This window comes from Microcaecilia unicolor, chromosome 2 (genome assembly GCF_901765095.1).
Source record: "Microcaecilia unicolor chromosome 2, aMicUni1.1, whole genome shotgun sequence".
Classification (NCBI taxonomy): Eukaryota; Metazoa; Chordata; class Amphibia; order Gymnophiona; family Siphonopidae; genus Microcaecilia; species Microcaecilia unicolor.
Window position 1 is genome coordinate 13,241,877 of NC_044032.1, and position 16,999 is coordinate 13,258,875.

At 43.5% G+C, this 16,999-nt stretch overlaps 1 protein-coding gene across 1 annotated transcript; it reads left to right on the forward strand.

The window, feature by feature from the left end:
* Positions 1–2,333: 2,333 nt before the first annotated feature.
* On the forward strand, positions 2,334–14,659 carry LOC115462780 (avidin-like). Its single transcript, XM_030192775.1, has 4 exons — positions 2,334–2,502; positions 4,847–5,048; positions 10,686–10,803; positions 14,300–14,659. Exons 1-4 carry the CDS (start codon positions 2,428–2,430, stop codon positions 14,328–14,330), a joined length of 426 nt encoding a protein of 141 aa, XP_030048635.1. The 5' UTR covers positions 2,334–2,427; the 3' UTR covers positions 14,331–14,659.
* The last annotated feature ends 2,340 nt before the right edge of the window (positions 14,660–16,999 follow it).

Here is a 16,999-nt window from a genome sequence, read left to right on the forward strand (position 1 = left end):
AAAATACACTTCCAGGTGTCTTTAAATAAAAAGCAGACAAAAGATTGCAAATTAACACTGTCAACTGCTGAGCAAGATGTAAATAGGAACAACAAACATAGTTTGAAATGTCTATTTGCAAATGCCAGAAGCCTAAGAAATAAGATGGGAGAGTTAGAATATATTGCACTAAATGAAAAATTAGATATAATAGGCATCTCTGAGACCTGATGGAAGGAGGATAACCAGTGGGACACTGTCATACCAGGATACAAATTATATCGTAAAAGAAAAGTCCATAAGCCATTATTTAAATGGACTTGGAGAAAATCCACAGGTTATTTCTAGGATAAGCAGCATAAAATGTATTGTACTTTTTTGGGATCTTGCCAGGTATTTGTAACCTGGATTGGCCACTGTTGGAAACAGGATGTTGGGCTTGATGGACCTTCAGTCTGTCCCAGTATGGCAACACTTATGTTCTTATGCATTTATGTAAAGTCTTGGGACTGATCTTGGAGACGAGACGGCTGAGGGGAGACATGATAGAGGTATATAAAATAATGAGTGGAATGGAACAGGTGGATGTGAAGCGTCTGTTCACGCTTTCCAAAAATACTAGGACTAGGCGGCATGCGATGAAACTACAGTGTAGTAAATTTAAAACAAATCGGAGAAAATGCTTCTTCACCCAACGCATAATTAAACTCTGGAATTCATTGCCGGAGAATGTGGTGAAGGCGGTTAGCTTGACAGAGTTTAAAAAGGGGTTAGATGGTTTCCTAAAAGACAAGTCCATAAACAACTACTAAATGGACTTCGGAAAAATCCACAATTCCAGGAATAACATGTATAGAATGTTTGTACGTTTGGGAAGCTTGCCAGGTGCCCTTGGCCTGGATTGGCCGCTGTCATGGACAGGATGCTGGGCTTGATGGACCCTTGTTTTTTTCCCCAGTGTGGCATTACTTATGTACTTATCACCGTCTTTCTCTGGCCGTCTTCAAATCTAAGCTAAAAGCCCACCTTTTTGATGCTGCTTTTAACTCCTAACCCTTATTCACTTGTTCAGAACCCTTATTTTATCATCCTCACTTTAATATTCCCTTATCTCTTATTTGTCCTGTTTGTCTGTTCTAATTAGATTGTAAGCTCTGTCGAGCAGGGACTGTCTCTTCATGTTCAAGTGTACAGTGTTGTGTACGTCTAGTGGCGCTTTAGAAATGATAAGTAGTAGTAGTAGTTATCGGTAAACCTTATCACCAACTCCCATAAATTTCATCATGTCAGTCTTTTATTATATCAGGAACATTTGGCTGCAAGTTGCACATAGAGTAACCTATAAGAGCTTGGTACTTACCCACAAAATGTATTATTTATTTATTATCACATTTATACCCCAAACTTTCCCAACTACGTCAGGCTCAATGTGGCTTACATCACACCGCAAAGGCAAACGCCAATCCAGTAAATTAAGCTAATACAAAATAAAACCTACATAAGAAAGAATGGAGAGGATGGGGAAGGAACGGAAGGAACAGGGAAACCAGGGAGAGGGGGGAAGGGTGGATGTGCCCAAAATTGTCATAAAATTAATGTGTATCAAGCAGTGGAGACACTGGCTGAGACCTTGGGGTAGGCTTTTCCAATTAAGATGGAGAACAACCATCATTATCTCTCTCAGTTTCGGATATCCTACACTCCCTTATGTTGTTACAACAAAACCGTTTAACAATTCCTTCCTTCCAAATTATCCGATCTTGTATTTTCGGTATCGGAGCATCCCACGCTATGGAATTTCATGCCAACATCTTTAAGGCCAGAATTCTACCACCCAATATTTAAAACAGCATTAAAAATATTTCAATTTGAAGATGCATTTATACTTGAAGCATAGATTATATCAATGTGTGTGTGGTTTTCTTTTTCCTGCCTTTGCCTCTTCCAGGACCAGGGCATCAGCTACCACCGACCTTCCACCACCTTTGCCTTGCTTTTATCCTGTTAGATCTGGTCTACCCCTTTCCCATCAACAATTGTAGTTCCTTTCTTGCTTTTATTTTATACTTTTATTACTGTTGTAAACTGCTTAGATGGGTCACTCATGAGTGGTATATCAAGATATAAGTAAACTTGAAACTTGCATATAAAAAATGCAAGCAGAGTTTCTGACTTACACAAAGATGAATTACAGGAAACCGGGTGTTTGAGGAGAACACAGCAGTGAAGCAACCTTGTATTAGGTAAATAAATTGGGAGGGGTGATTTTAAGGGCAGGCAAAGAGAGAAAGAATGTACTGGAATTTGCTGTAATAGAGGAAATAGGTAATTACGTGTTTTGCTTTTCTGGGCACTGAGAATATAAATAAAGCAGATACAGGAGCAGGTCATAAGAGACTGAATCGTTCAGAATCTTTACACTTCTGCTCCTCCAGACTGTTCCTGGCCATGGAGAAGAAAATTATTCTCTGTGGTGTTCAGCTCCTGGTCCTGATGTCTTCCTGTTACTCCACTGATGCCCAGGTGAGACAGTTTTTATCAGCCCCTGTAGTCTGCTTCTTAAAGGACTGTGAGGGAACACATGAAGGTTGATGTTTACCTCTAAGACAGCCTTAGTCAGGGTAAAAGAAAATAGAATGACATAGGAAAATGATAAAGACAGTTGACCTAGGAAGAAAAGTCAAATTCACTAATGTGAAATGGGGAAAGAGTGCCTGGACGTGATACCACAGCAGGGATGTGGAGATTTTGCAACTTAGAAGGAGAACATGAGCCAGTGTTACATTGTAGTATATAGGCTGATTGGGGATTTATTAATAGGAGCATCACAGATAAGACACGGAGTAAATCCTAACTCTGCAGAAATGCGTCCTCTGCAGGCTGGGATTCCTTCCTTTCGTTAGACCAACATCGGAATAAAAGCAAGTTAGGTGACCAGATGGATTCCCTCTGCATGAAGAATCCAGTTTCCAACCTACACAGTCATCGCTTGTCTACCATAGTCCATTTTGGGTTGCAAACGTCAAACAGAATACAGAGGGTTTGGGGGAGTGTTTTGGTTGTAACTGTGAGGACATAGCCATGGCGATGATGGAGGGGATTTGTAAAGATAGTATGAGAATGAGAGGGATACTGAGCTAGTTACATCTGTTGTGAGGGTTATTATGCAGACTGGAGAGTATGGAGGTGGTGGAGTTTCCAGATTTCAGTACAGTAACAGGACTGGAACTCAAAAAAACTTTATCTTAGGTCATTGTTTTGTTTCTAGGAAAAAAGGTGTTGCATTACTCACATGCAGGGCTGTTCTTACAGGGTGGAGGAACCACTGTAGGATCTGCCCCATCATAGCCACACACCCTGCAACTGGCCATACAGTCTATGAAAAGGTTGGGTATTAGTACTGTGGGTATCAGCTATCAATATCATACTTATTACTCGCTAGTTCCCCTTATTGGTTTCAATGTGGTGTACAGGAGCATAAAAATACAAAAATTTGACAAAATACATTATTGAAATACTCGATCATCACATATGATAATATACAGAAGCTAAAGACATTTTACAAATAAAAAGTATTAGAGCTGTGGGTATTAGTGCAGTGGGTACTTGTGCTGATAATATTAGTGCTATGGGTATTAGTGATGTGGAGTATTCTGGGTATTATTAGTGCTAAGAGCATTAGTGCTATGGGAATTAGTGATGTGGACATTAGTGTTGTGGATATTAGTGCTGAGGGTACTAGTGCTGTGGGTATTAGTGATATCTGTATTAGTGCTGTGGGTACTAGTGCTGAGAATATTACTACTTTAGGTATTAGTGCTGAGGATATTAGTGCTGTGGGTATTAGTGATGTGGAGTTTTGTGGGTATGATTAGTACTGTGGGTATTAGTGATATGGATACTAGTGCTGTGGGTATTAGTGCTATGGATAAATGCTGAGGGTATTACTGATGTGGACATTAGTGTTGTGGATATTAGTGCTGAGGGTACTAGTGCTGTGGGTATTAGTGATATCTGTATTAGTGCTGTGGGTACTAGTGCTGAGAATATTACTGCTGTAGGTATTAGTGCTGAGGATGTTAGTGCTGTGGGTATTAGTGATGTGGAGTTTTGTGGGTATGATTAGTACTGTGGGTATTAGTGCTATGGATACTAGTGCTGTGAGTATTAGTGCTATGGATAAATGCTGAGGATATTACTGATATGGATATTAGTGTTGTGGATATTAGTGCTGAGGGTACTAGGGCTGTGGATATTAGCGATATCTGTATTAGTGCTGTGGGTACTAGTGCTGAGAATATTACTGCTGTAGGTATTAGTGCTGAGGATATTAGTGCTGTGGGTATTAGTGATGTGGAGTTTTGTGGGTATGATTAGTGCTGTGGGTATTAGTGCTATGGATACTAGTGCTGTGGGTATTAGTGATGTGGAGTTTTGTGGGTATTATTAGTGCTGTTTTGGTATGGTAAGTTTGCTGCATAGGGGCTGTGTGTTTTTTTCAAGTTTTCTGCTACATCAAAAAGAGCAGGATTTGTTTTGCTATTAAGGTGGCACCAAAATTTGAATTCTCTTTTTGTAAGGTGAATAGTAAGTGAAAATGTCCTGAGATTAACCAGACACCACGTAGAGAGAGAAGGGCTTGAGATCATAGAGATGGCAAGAGAAAAAGTGCCTCACATACGCTCTCACCCTGACTCTGACAGCAAAGACAGTAACACACACACACACGCAGACTGTCTCTTTCTTTGTGTGTCATTTCCAGGGAGAGGGTCCGGGGGGGGGGGGGGGTGTCTCCAGTTGAGGCTAGTGGAGCCTTTAATTTCCCCTGCTTTGTGTAATGCTTAGAGTTTTCCACTTGTTCTCTTAGTGCCTCTTGACTGGACGGTGGCAGAACGAACTGGGTTCGAACATGACAATATCCCAGGTGGATGGGAAAGGATTCTTCACAGGCGTCTACATGACTCAGGTGTCTCTCACTAACCGGACTATCATTGAATCTCCGCTGACCGGTGCTCAGCAGTTGAGGGATGAGCCCACCGTGGGCTTCTCTGTCAACTGGAAGTTTGCAGGTAAGGCTTTTTTTTTTTTTTTTTTTGGGGGGGTGGGGGGGTTCTGGTCCTCACTGTGCATCTTTAGCTCCCAATAAAGTGGTAGCTTGATGCTGCCACCTGGTGGCTGTATACTGAAAATTTTTAAATTAAAGAACTGAGGTTAATAACTTACTGCTAATTTACCTATAATAAACTATTTAAAGCACTTCTCTTAACTATTATTTTTCTTTAATAATTTTTTAATTATAAATAAAATCATCTAAACTGTGCTCAGAAATTAACTTGTGTGTGAAATGATCTAACAAGACAAGTAGCACTTGATTTCCATCATAGCATAGCAGTAGATAGGTTTATAATATTAAGCTTAATCAAAATTGAAGGGGGGCAGACTCAAGAAAAATGTCAGGAAGTATTTTTTCATGGAGAGAGTGGTGGATGCTTGGAATGCCCTCCCGCGGGAGGTGGTGGAGAGGAAAACGGTAACGGAATTCAAACATGCGTAGGATAAACATAAAGGAATCCTGCTCAGAAGGAAGGGATCCCCAGAAGATTAGCCGGTGGTGGGAGGCAGGGCTGGTGGTTGGGAGGCGAAGATAGTGGTGGGCAGACTTATACGGTCTGTGCCAGAGCCGGTGGTGGGAGGCGGGACTGGTGGTTGGGAGGCGGGGCTGGTGGTTGGGAGGCGGGGATAGTGCTGGGCAGACTTATACGGTCTGTGCCCTGAAAAGGACAGGTACAAATCAAGGTAAGGTATACACAAAAATGGCACATGTGAGTTTATCTTGTTGGGCAGACTGGGTGGACCGTGCAGGTCTTTTTCTGCCGTCATCTACTATGTTACTATGTAAAATAATCACATGAAAGTAGCTATATCAAAAGTTCAAATGTTCTTCAACTTAACTTTTAATTGTACTGCACAAGACAATATTTTAAAATTAATTATTTAAAATGTATATACCACATAATACCTAAGTGGTTTACATGTCCTACATACACAACACAGTATCAGTCCATAATATCAAAGAGCATAATTGTCATGGTCCTACCGAGACTGCGGTCCAGTGCCAGCTCTGGGTGCTGGTAGGCATGCTCCCTGATGCTCCCAGAAGTCCTGTAGGCCCTGCGTCACTTCAAGACGCTGTGCTGAAGCCACCCAGGCTGGGTATTTAATTTTCCTGTTACGGGACTTCAGAGCTTTTGCGTCAGCCACCTTTAGTGGTTACTTTTCCCTCCATGGGTTCCTGAGATGCCTCCCACTTCTTGTGAGCGGGTTCCTGTATGTTTCCAGCCTCTTGTGTGAGTGGGTTTCTGAAACACTTTCAGCATCAAGGTGCGAGTGGGTTCCTGAGATGTTTTCAGATTCTACCCTTGTGCATGGGCGACTACCTAAGTCTCCGAGGTTCTGCTTTGTCCCTGGTCCAGTACCTAGACTCTGCTGCATCCCTTATAGTCTCTACCTTGCCTTACTACCTCTTGGGGTATCTAGTCTTGCTCTTGCCATGTTCCCCCCTGATTTGCCAGAGACTTTTAGTGTTTGGGGAATAATCCCTTCCTTCAGTGACTAAATATACAAACAAGAACTTTTCAACCTTTTAACAACAGAAGGATGCACTACATCCAGGAGCAACAGTAAGAATTCTTGATTATACTAAGAAAAGGTACAGAGAAGGGGGACAAAAATGATAAAGGGGATGGGACAACTTCCCTATGAGGAAAGCCTAAAGCAGCTAGGGCTTTTCAGCTTGGTGAAAATACGGCTAAGAGGAGATATGATAGAGGTCTTTAAAATAACGAGTGGAGTGGAACTGGTTGATGTGAATTGCTTGTTTACTCTTTTCAAAAATACTAGGACTAGGGGGCATGCAATGAAGCTAAAAGTAGTAAATTTAAAACGAATCAGAGAAAATATTTCTTCACTCAATGTGTAATTAAACTGTGGAATTCGTTGCCAGAGAATGTAGTAGAAGTAGTTAGCTTTGCAGGGTTTAAAAATGGTTTGGATAATTCCCTAAAAGAAGAGTCCATATGCCAGGAGCTTAGCCGAGATTGGGTGGCAGAGCCGGTGGTGGGAGGCGGGGCTGGTGGTTGGGAGGCAGGGATAGTGCTGGGCAGAGTTATATGGTCTGTGCCCTGAAGAGGACAGGTACAAATCAAGGTAGGGTATACACAAAAAGTAGCACACATGAGTTTATCTTGTTGGGCAGACTGGATGGACCATGCAGGTCTTTTTCTGCCGTCATCTACTATGCTACTATGTTACTATTATTAAGATGGACTTGGAGAAATTCCACTGCTTATTTATAGGATACTGTCAAACAAAAATGGCTGTCTTCTACTTATATAGTTGAAAAATAACAAATTACTTAAAAGTAGATCTACTACAAGAGTACTGTTACCACTACTAACAACCATGATCGAATAGTTACTGCTGATAACGGAGGAGGAGCTAATTTCATTTCACTCGCCAGTGAATCTAAGCTCCTCCTCCATTATCAGCAGTAACTATTCGATCACGGTTGTTAGTAGTGGTAACAGTGCTCTTGTAGTAGATCTACTTTTAAGTAATTTGTTATTTCTAGGATAAGCAGTATAGAATGTTTTGTACTGTTCTGGGATCTTGCCAGGTACTTGTGACCTGGATTGGTCACTGTTGGAAACAGGATGCTGGACTTGATGGACCTTCGGTCTGTCCCAGTATGGCAATATTTATGTACTTATGTACTTTATGTAACTTGTTTCACTTGCTCTTCCGAAACGTCACTGAATTGTGACCACCTATTTTCAGTTATCAGCAGAAGATTACAAAATATTTATTTCACAATTTCATATATCACCAGGCTTGTACAGATCATGGCGGTGAACAATTAAAATACATTTCCGTATTATTAGTTAGTAGAAAAGAACTCCAATTACAAACAGGAAAGACCAAATCAAAATACATACAGTGACACATGAAAAGCATTCCAGCGACAGTCTTGAAGGAGAGGTAGGGGATGGGGGTGGAGGGGTTGTTCTGTCCTCCGACAGCCTCGCACTAGTTTATAACGTGATCCTAAAATGTGTGTAATGCCGTTACTGTTATTCTCAGTCCCAAGGACTATCATTGCTGCAGTTTCTCACTGGAAAAATACATGAGCAATGCACTGTGGGTAATGTAGTTCACAGGCAGTGCAACCACACTTGTTTGGCTGTGTAAGAACTGTTACCACTGGTTGTGAGGCTGGTCACACCTTCCCTCTCTCTCCCTCTCTCTCTGCCAAGCTTGGCTCTTTTGTCTTCCTGTTCAGTCTTACTATCTGTCCTCAGAGGTCAGCCAGGTATGACCTTTCCCTCCTATCTCTAGGACTACCCCTTGCTATCCGATAGCAGGCTCTGTCCCCATTGGTCTCTATCTGCTCCTCCCTGTGTGAAGCCCCACCACTTCTTTGTCCTTTCAGCCACGTGGGGCTTCTTCCTCCATTATAGCCAGGGACATGGAGCCAACACCATCTCGCTCCAGACAGCTCTGTCCTGCTGAAAATCCCTGTAACGAACCTGGATTTTTTACCTTGTAAATATCTTCTTCCAAATGAGATATCGCACATTGCAGTCACCCAGCTTTGGACTATTTCTACCTGTTCAACTACTTTCCCCTCCCCCTGCATACAACTACCTCTCTTCAGATCTCCACCTCCCACAGCCTCCAGATTAAGAAGTCTCTGTATCCTGAACATCTATCTGTGAGTAAATTATCTGTGATTTATTCAATAAAAGAGACTTCATAAAATAATAGAGACTTCAGGTCATTGCTGGGCCAGGGTTATATTCCATGATATTGGGGCTTCTAATTACCAAGCTCCAAGAGTCATGACAGGGAGTGGAGGGGGTTGAATGGACTGTCAGGGACAAGCAGGGAGAGGTGGATGGGTGATCAGAGGGCAACAAAGCAGTATAATTTATTTGTCGTTTCTTTATCTACAATATTAGCAAAATTCGCCCCTTCCTTTCTGAATACGCTGCCAGAACCCTTATCCACACCCTTGTCATCTCTCGCTTGGACTATTGCAATTTACTTCTCACTGGTCTTCTGCTCAGCCATCTCTCTCCTCTCCAATCTGTCCAAAATTCTGCGGCACGACTTATTTTCCACCAGAATCATTATACCCACACTAGCCCGCTCCTCAAGTCACTTCACTGGCTCCCTGTCCGCTTCCGCATTCAGTTTAAACTTCTCGTACTGACCTTTAAATGCATCCACTCTGCAGCCCCCCATTACCTCTCCACTCTCATCTACATTCCTCCCCGTGAACTCCGCTCACTGGACAAATCTCTCTTGTCGTCCTCCTTTTCCTCCATTGCTAACTCCAGGCTTCACTCCTTTTCCCTCGAGGCACCTTATGCCTGGAATAGACTTCCTGGACCTATACGTCTAACTCCATCTCTACCTGTTTTCAAATCTATGCTGAAAACCCACCTTTTCACTGCTGCTTTTTAGCTCCCATTACTCCCTCACCCATAACTGTCTTGTCTGTCTGTATTATTTAGATTGTAAGCTCTTTTGAGCAGGGACTGTCTCTTTGTATCAGGTGTTCAGCGCTGCGTGCGTCGATATACAAATGCTAATAATAATAATAATTTTATGGTTTGTAATGTGATAAGAAACTCAGATGCACCGTCCAAATACCGATTTTGGGTCAGTTTTGGGTTCAGCTTGTAATGGACTGGAGGAGTGGCCTGAGAACCAGGGGAAGTGGTTTGATTCCCACCACAGCTCCTTGTGACCCTGGGCAAGTCATTTAACTCTCCATTGCCCCAGGTACAAAACTTATACTGTCAGCCCAGCAGGGACAGAGAAAGTTCCTGCCTATAATATATGTACATTGCTTTGGTTCTATCACAGAAAGGCAGGTACATCAAATGCATTAACATAACGATCACAGATTTATTTATTTTATTTGTGACATTTATATCCCTCATTATCCCAAACAAGTTTGAGTTCAATGTGGCTTACAATAAACAGTATAGAATACATAACAAAGAATAATGCATAAGAAAGTAATTTGCTGTAAGAATCCACTTTTACAATCCAGTATCATAAACATACTGGGATAGCTACGGATATTAACATTTAGAAAATCTGTTTTGAATGAGAAATTGTACATGAAGCAAAGAGAAAGTTAATGGTAAATTAATAACCAATTCAGGTAATTAGTTGTCTGAGATATGGTTGTTCTTTGTGAGGGTTTGATTGAATAGGAACGATTTGAGGATTTTGTGGAATCTAGTATATTCCTGTATATTTCTTATTTTGGGTTGGAAGGAGTTCTAGGTAAGTGAAGTCTGCAGAGTGGACAGTGTTGTATATCACTTTCTTTTGCAATTTGGGAGGTGTAGTCTGAGATAATTTCTTGCCTCATATTTAGATCCTTGTAATGTCCTGTCTGATGGGTGTCAGAATATTTCATCTTTTTAACTTCAACATTCCTGGATTGTTTGAAAGTTACTTCTGGGTATTCTGACCTTAAGGCCATCAATGCAGTGTCCAGGTTTTAAAACATGCTCTGACACGGCTGAACACGTATGCTACAGTCTCTGCAGTTACAGGCAATGCTCTCTTTCAGTACACTCACTGTCTTACTGACACAATCTGATCCTTACCGTGTGTCTCTCTTCCAGCATCAGTCACAAGTTGGACCGGACAGTGCTATAAAGATCCACAGGGTAAAGAGTTCCTGATTACAACCTGGCTGCTGAGAGAGGAAACGCCAGTCGAAGAAAACTGGAGAGCGACGAGGTACAGTATCAATCCGTCACATGTCCATACCGGAAACAATTATGGTCCTCTTATCTTCTATAGAAACATCGCCTCTAGTACAGCAAACACTCCTCAGTTCATTACGGAGTCTCAGCTGCCAGGACGCAGATGAGGACTCAGTAATTTAAACACAGAAACGGTTTCTAAACCTCAGTGGTGTAGCCAAGGGTGGGCCCGGGTGGGTCCAGGCCCACCCAGTAGCAGCACACCTATGATGTGGCTGGCAGGGATTCTCCTAACAACTGTCTGTCCTGCATACCTTGTAAATAGCAGATCTTTGTCTGTAGCGAGCAGTGACTGATAACATACAGTTTGTACCGGCCTCACAGCCTTTCCTCTGACGTATTCCCACCTATGCAGAAACAGGAAGATGCATCACAGGGAAGGCTGTGGGGCCAACATAAGCAGTGTGTATTAGTTGCTGCTCACTGCCAGTGAAAATCTGCTACTTAAAAGGTATGTGGGGGAGGAGGATGTTTGAGAGACAATACGGCATGCAAGCAAGAGAGGGAGAGACCTAATCACTTGTGGGATAGGGCAGAGTTCTTCTGCCCACCCATGCTGGGCCCAGGCCCACCCCAAACTGGGTATCTAGCTACGCCCCTGCTAAACCTCATAGCTTGTGATTTTTAAAAGGCCAGCTTTCAGTCCAATAAACCCACTCAAAACCAAACCAAACCGAGGGTGGGGGCTAGTGGCCTTCAGAGCATTGAATTCTGAGTCTAATCCCAGCCTCTGCCACTGACTCTGTCTCTGACATTGGGGGAGTCAATTTATTTCCCCGTGTCTCACTTACAGAACCCATTATCACAGTAAATGTCGACAGATAAGCATCGTTTGACTCATACAGTCCTTATTATGTCCCTGTGTGTCTTGCTTTCACCCAAGAATATCTCCCACCTCAGAGCCGTGCAAGCTTTTCCCACCTGTAGGAGTCACTTCCATCCTTTTTCTCTTAGCCGTGATGTGTCACCCTGTTAGTCGGCTGCCCGTGCAAGGAAACCTGCCCCTCCTTGATTAAGCTGATAATCTACCAACACCCTGCTGCCCCCTTATGTTAAACCAGCAGCCCAACATCCACAGGGAAGACTTTGGGGTCAATGCAGACAGTCAAACATTAAAGCCGCTGACCGCACAAATTTTAATGTGAACTTTTCACAAAATATTAACCACAGGATGCAGTATTCAATGAACCTGCAAATTACTGCCACATTGAAATCACAGCAGTATTCCGCAGCTCATCAGAAAATGTTCTCCTTCCTGTCAGCGTGTGAACGATGATTGACTGGCGCACAAACAGGAAGAGGGACAATAAAAAAAAAGTTGGGGTGGTCTGCATCAGCCCCACGTCCATTGTTGTCAAGCTGCCCACCTCCCTTACCCCAAAACCTACCCAACCTGACTTTCCTAACACCTAGTTTCCCCTGGTATCTAGTGGCACCCCCTACCCTCTTGACCTAACTCCTGGGTCCCCAAGACCCTCTCCAGGGTATGCGTTGAAGAGACAGGAGTGATATCCACTCAGTCCTGCTTCTGATGCTGCCATCTTGGAAAATGATGGCACCTCACCCTGCTCGGAGCTTCCTGGGATGCACCCAGTGGGGTCTACCTGCCATGTAAGGAAATCTGTCCCTTTATTATGGCAATGTGGGCTCAGGCTACCAAGACACCAGGGAATTTTTTTTAAAGTGGGGCTAAGGGGGTTGGGAGATGATGGGGTTCCAGTAGACACCAAGGTCTTTTTTAAAGTTAGTAGGAAGACGGGTCAAGTTAGGGGGAAGGAGTTTTTTTTAAAGTCTGGGAGAGGGAACGGGGGGGGGGGGGGGGGTCGTGTGTGTGTGTGTATGTGGGGGGGAGGGTGCCACTAGCTACCAGGTATTTCTTTTTGTCAGAGGCAGGGGGGTCAAGTTGGGAGTTCACTAAACTACCAGAGATTTTTTTTTGGGGAGGGGGCATCAGGGGGTCGGTGTGTGAGTTCAAATCAAAGGTTATATGATTGGAGGATCTGTGGGTCATCTTGGGGGAAAATAGGAGTTTGGGAGGACCTGATGCGGGGATTATTAGCTTTTCCATCCTGTTGCAGGGGTGAACTATCCCTTCTACACTGCCTTGGACCTAGTGGTAATTTTCTTGGGTCATGCTCATGTTCTTCTGGAGTGGAGGAGTAGCCTAGTGGTTAGTGCAGTGGACTTTGATCCTGGGGAACTGAGTTCAATTCCCACTGCAGCTCCTTGTGACTCTGGGCAGGTCACGTAACCCTCCATTGCCCCTGGTACAAAATAAGTACCTGAATATATGTAAACCGCTTTGAATGGAGTTGCAAAAACCTCAGAAAGGCTGTATATCAAGTCCCATTTCCCTTTCCCCCTTTAAAACTTCTTTGCATCAGGGCAGAATAGCTAATAACCTACATATCATGTATTTATTATGTGTGTGTCAGTTCTAGCACCCGTGCATCCCGTTTCTGCATCATGGAGTGGAGGAGTGGCCTAGTGGTTAGGGTGGTGGACTTTGGTCCTGGGGAGCTGAGGAACTGAGTTCAATTCCCACTTCAGGCACAGGCAGCTCCTTGTGACTCTGGGCAAGTCACTTAACCCTCCATTGCCCCATGTAAGCCGCATTGAGCCTGCCATGAGTGGGAAAGCGCGGGGTACAAATGTAACAAAAAAAAAAAAAATTCACCCACTAACATTTGTGTCATCTCTTGATAACCACGTGCTGCTGTCTGCATTGGACTTTGTGTTTCCTGAATTTCAACTGTTTATTGCAAAATAATTGTAATTGTAACAATACTCTATTATTCTCTTACCGTTAATGACGATTGTCATTGCAGCATAATGTAAGCCACGTTGAGCCTGCACAGAGGTGGGAAAATGTGGGATACAAATGCAGCAAATAAATATGAACAATTTCTTTACTGTACGAAGAACCTGGAAGCGGAAAACTTTCTGCCCCAGAGCAGGATATCAGTTGCTAACAGCAGACGCAAATGCAGACAGGTGGACTTGGGGTGTCTGAAAAATGAGGGGTTTTTAAATTTATTGTACAGGTGGAGCCACAGTAGGGAACAAAGTGAGGAAGCTGAGAAATTGGATGTAAAGGAGTCGGGCAAAAGGGGACTGGTGAAAAGAGAATCTATTTACCAGGAGGAGAGGGACAGAGCAGTACTGCTTACTCTGAACCAAAATGGGGATTTCTTGCCCCCTCCTCCCCATAAAGCAAGGCTAGAGGGCAAGGAAAGGGACCACTGGGGTCACTGCCCAGAGATTAAGGCACAGTTCATGTCACTGGAGGGAAAGGGTCACATGCAGGAGTTGACCTATGAAGGACAATCAGGAAGTGGCAGCAGCATTGGACACATGTTAGAACTACACATATGAAACACACATGCAGAATGTACACGTGGGGGCAGAATATTCTCAGCTCATCCAATTCAAAGATCTCAGAAACAGGATTTTCTGCTTTCCCTCTGCAGGGTTGGACTGGACGTTTTCATTCGCATATGAAGTTCTGATCCAAGCTGATGATCCATATTTAAGCTTTTCAGAGAAAGCGCCATCCATAGCACGTGCAGCTGGGTAATTTCTATTCCTCACCTATAACATCCTCGTCCTAGTTCAGCCATCATATGAATAAAACAATGATCCTGCCCTGATCAGGTGCTTCCCCAGGAAAGAAAAAAAAAGCAGATATAACTCATGCAAGGCTTTGTGTCTGTGACCCACTGCTGTTTCCTGCCTTCTTCTCATTGGACTCTGTAGCTGAAACACGGACATGTCAAGTCTATCCTTGTGACTGGTTTTATCTGCAATAATAAACAGAAGTCACTGTTTTATTCTTGGACTCTAGGCTTTTACTGAGCTCACTTGACCTTTTTCTGAATTCTTTTGTAACAGTTTCTGATGTAAAATTAGGATGGAAGTGAGTGGATTTGTTTCCCCCTCCTGGAGCTGCCAAGTTATCCAGTTCCAGCAGGGAGAATTAAAGCCAGGCCTGGATTTCTGACAACTACCTAGACTGTGAGCCCAATAGGGACAGACCCAGTACCTGTAAAGTGAAGCTGTAGGTCTAAGCGGTATATAATTCCACAAAAAGCAAAACTACAAGAGTCCACAAAGGACCAAAGCTCCACAGCCTAGACAAACCTTTTCCCCCTCATCATATTTGAGGTACTTACTGTGACAAAACCCAAGGAACCCGCTCTCACCCTCCCCGCAGAGCAAAACCACAAAATATAATACAAAATATTCAAAGGTTATATGTTATGCAAGGTTCAATAGTTATCCAATGAAGCCCATATCTTTCGGAATTCTGGAACGCAACTGCGCTTAATCTCAACTTCTTCATACTTGTGCACAAGACAAACCCCAGTCCACCAAGCATTCATGGACAAAGCATAACTGCCCTTCCACTCAGACAAAATGTGTTGAATGGCCAATCCTATTAGCACATCAAAGAGCTAGACTCTGTGACCTTGCAACAGGTGTGGAAGGGCTGTAGATCTCAGAATAACCTTCTGATATGAAAGCTCATGCTGGAGGTGAAGTACATCCCAGATTCTTGCCCATATCAAATCCCCAAAACCCAACACAGCACTGCACCCATACAACATACGTTAAAAAATGCCCACATCCGTTCTGCAAGTCCAGCTCAAGTTAGATCCACCTCTTGCAAATCTCGAAATCTTATAAAGTGTCCATAGAGTCCTATGTGCCACATAGAAAAGAGACTGAGTCAAGGAATCAAACAGTGTAGGCCTGTAGACACATACCCAAAAAGTCCTCCATTCTTCATCACCATGACCACCTCCCAAACCGTGTTCCCATACCAGTTTGATGCTAGTACATTCATCTGGACTCTTAAACTTAACCTTCCGATAAACCACTGAGGCCTTCTTTGACTGCCCGATAAGCTCAACGCAAAAACGCGAGAAACTCTGGTCCCCTGCTGTCACCCATCTTAGACGTTTAGAACCTCTTAGACAATGCCTCAACTGCAGCCATTAGAAATAATGGCAAGGCTCCAGGTGAAACTCTGCACTTTAATCATCAAAACTCCTGAAAATTCCCTCCTGAAACAGTTGACCTACAAACAAACCCCCCCCCCCCTCGCCTGCCACTCAGACCAGCTTATGACCCTGTCCACCATCTTAACTGCCAACCTGTTGCACAATGAAACACAATCGGAGGGGGCCACAACAACTCCAGCCTTCACGCAACAAACCTCAATACCAAAGGCACTGCCTGCAGAATAGGGTAGTGAGGCATCACCCACTTCACCTGTGCTATTAACAAACTACACAACGAGTGAGGAGCCGCATGCAGGCGTTCAACTAGCAACCACCTAGGACACTCTTCTCCCTGTCAGGCAAATACCAGGCTGCCATCACAACCGCCAATGATGCGTAATGGTACAACTTAAAATCTGGAAAATTTATGCCCCCATACTCCTTAAGCATCTTCAACTTCTGCAACGCAATCCTGGGGCGCTTGCCTCTCCAAAACTGCGTAAAATGCTTCTGGAAATGGTAGGGGCACCATACTCAAAACATAGCTAATCTTTGGCATCATCACCATCTTAATCGCCTCCAACCTCCCCCAACAGGACAGATACAACGGAGACCATTTATTAAAGAGATCAGCCACCAGTTCAAGCAGCAGCTTCCTATTCAACTCCAACAAATTGTCCACTGTTGATCCAAACCATACCCCTAAATATTTCAGTTTTGTGAGGGCCCACTCCAAAGAGATCTCCCAAATGCTGTCAATGCACATGCAAAGAAAGTGGCATAACCACTGACTTCCCCCAATTCACCTTACACCCCGAAATTCCCGAGAAGTCTCCAATCAAAGTGAACAACCTAGGCAGAGATTGCAGAGTCAAATAAAACAAGTCATCTGCATACAGAGTTTACAGTCAACCAACCTGCTGTTCACATCTAAGATATCTCTATCTGCTCGAACCGCAATGGCTAGAGGCTCCCAAGCCAAATTAAACAGCAGTGGAGACAGTGGGCATCCCTGCTTAGTGCCCCACAAGAGAGAGGAAAGCTACAGACAGGACTCCATTTACAAGCACCCGAACCCACGGGAGCAATACAACAAGCCCACCATCTGAATAAATCACTTGCCAATTCCAAACCACTTTAAAATTCTGAACACATAGGCCCAATCGA

Coding starts and splice junctions, on each gene's coding strand:
- LOC115462780 (XM_030192775.1), top strand. CDS start 2,428: ATGGAGAAGAAAATTATTCTCTGTGGTGTTCAGCTCCTGGTCCTGATG. Junction 5,049..10,685: donor TGTCAACTGGAAGTTTGCAG/GTAAGGCTTTTT, acceptor TCTCTCTTCCAG/CATCAGTCACAAGTTGGACC. Junction 10,804..14,299: donor GAAAACTGGAGAGCGACGAG/GTACAGTATCAA, acceptor TTCCCTCTGCAG/GGTTGGACTGGACGTTTTCA.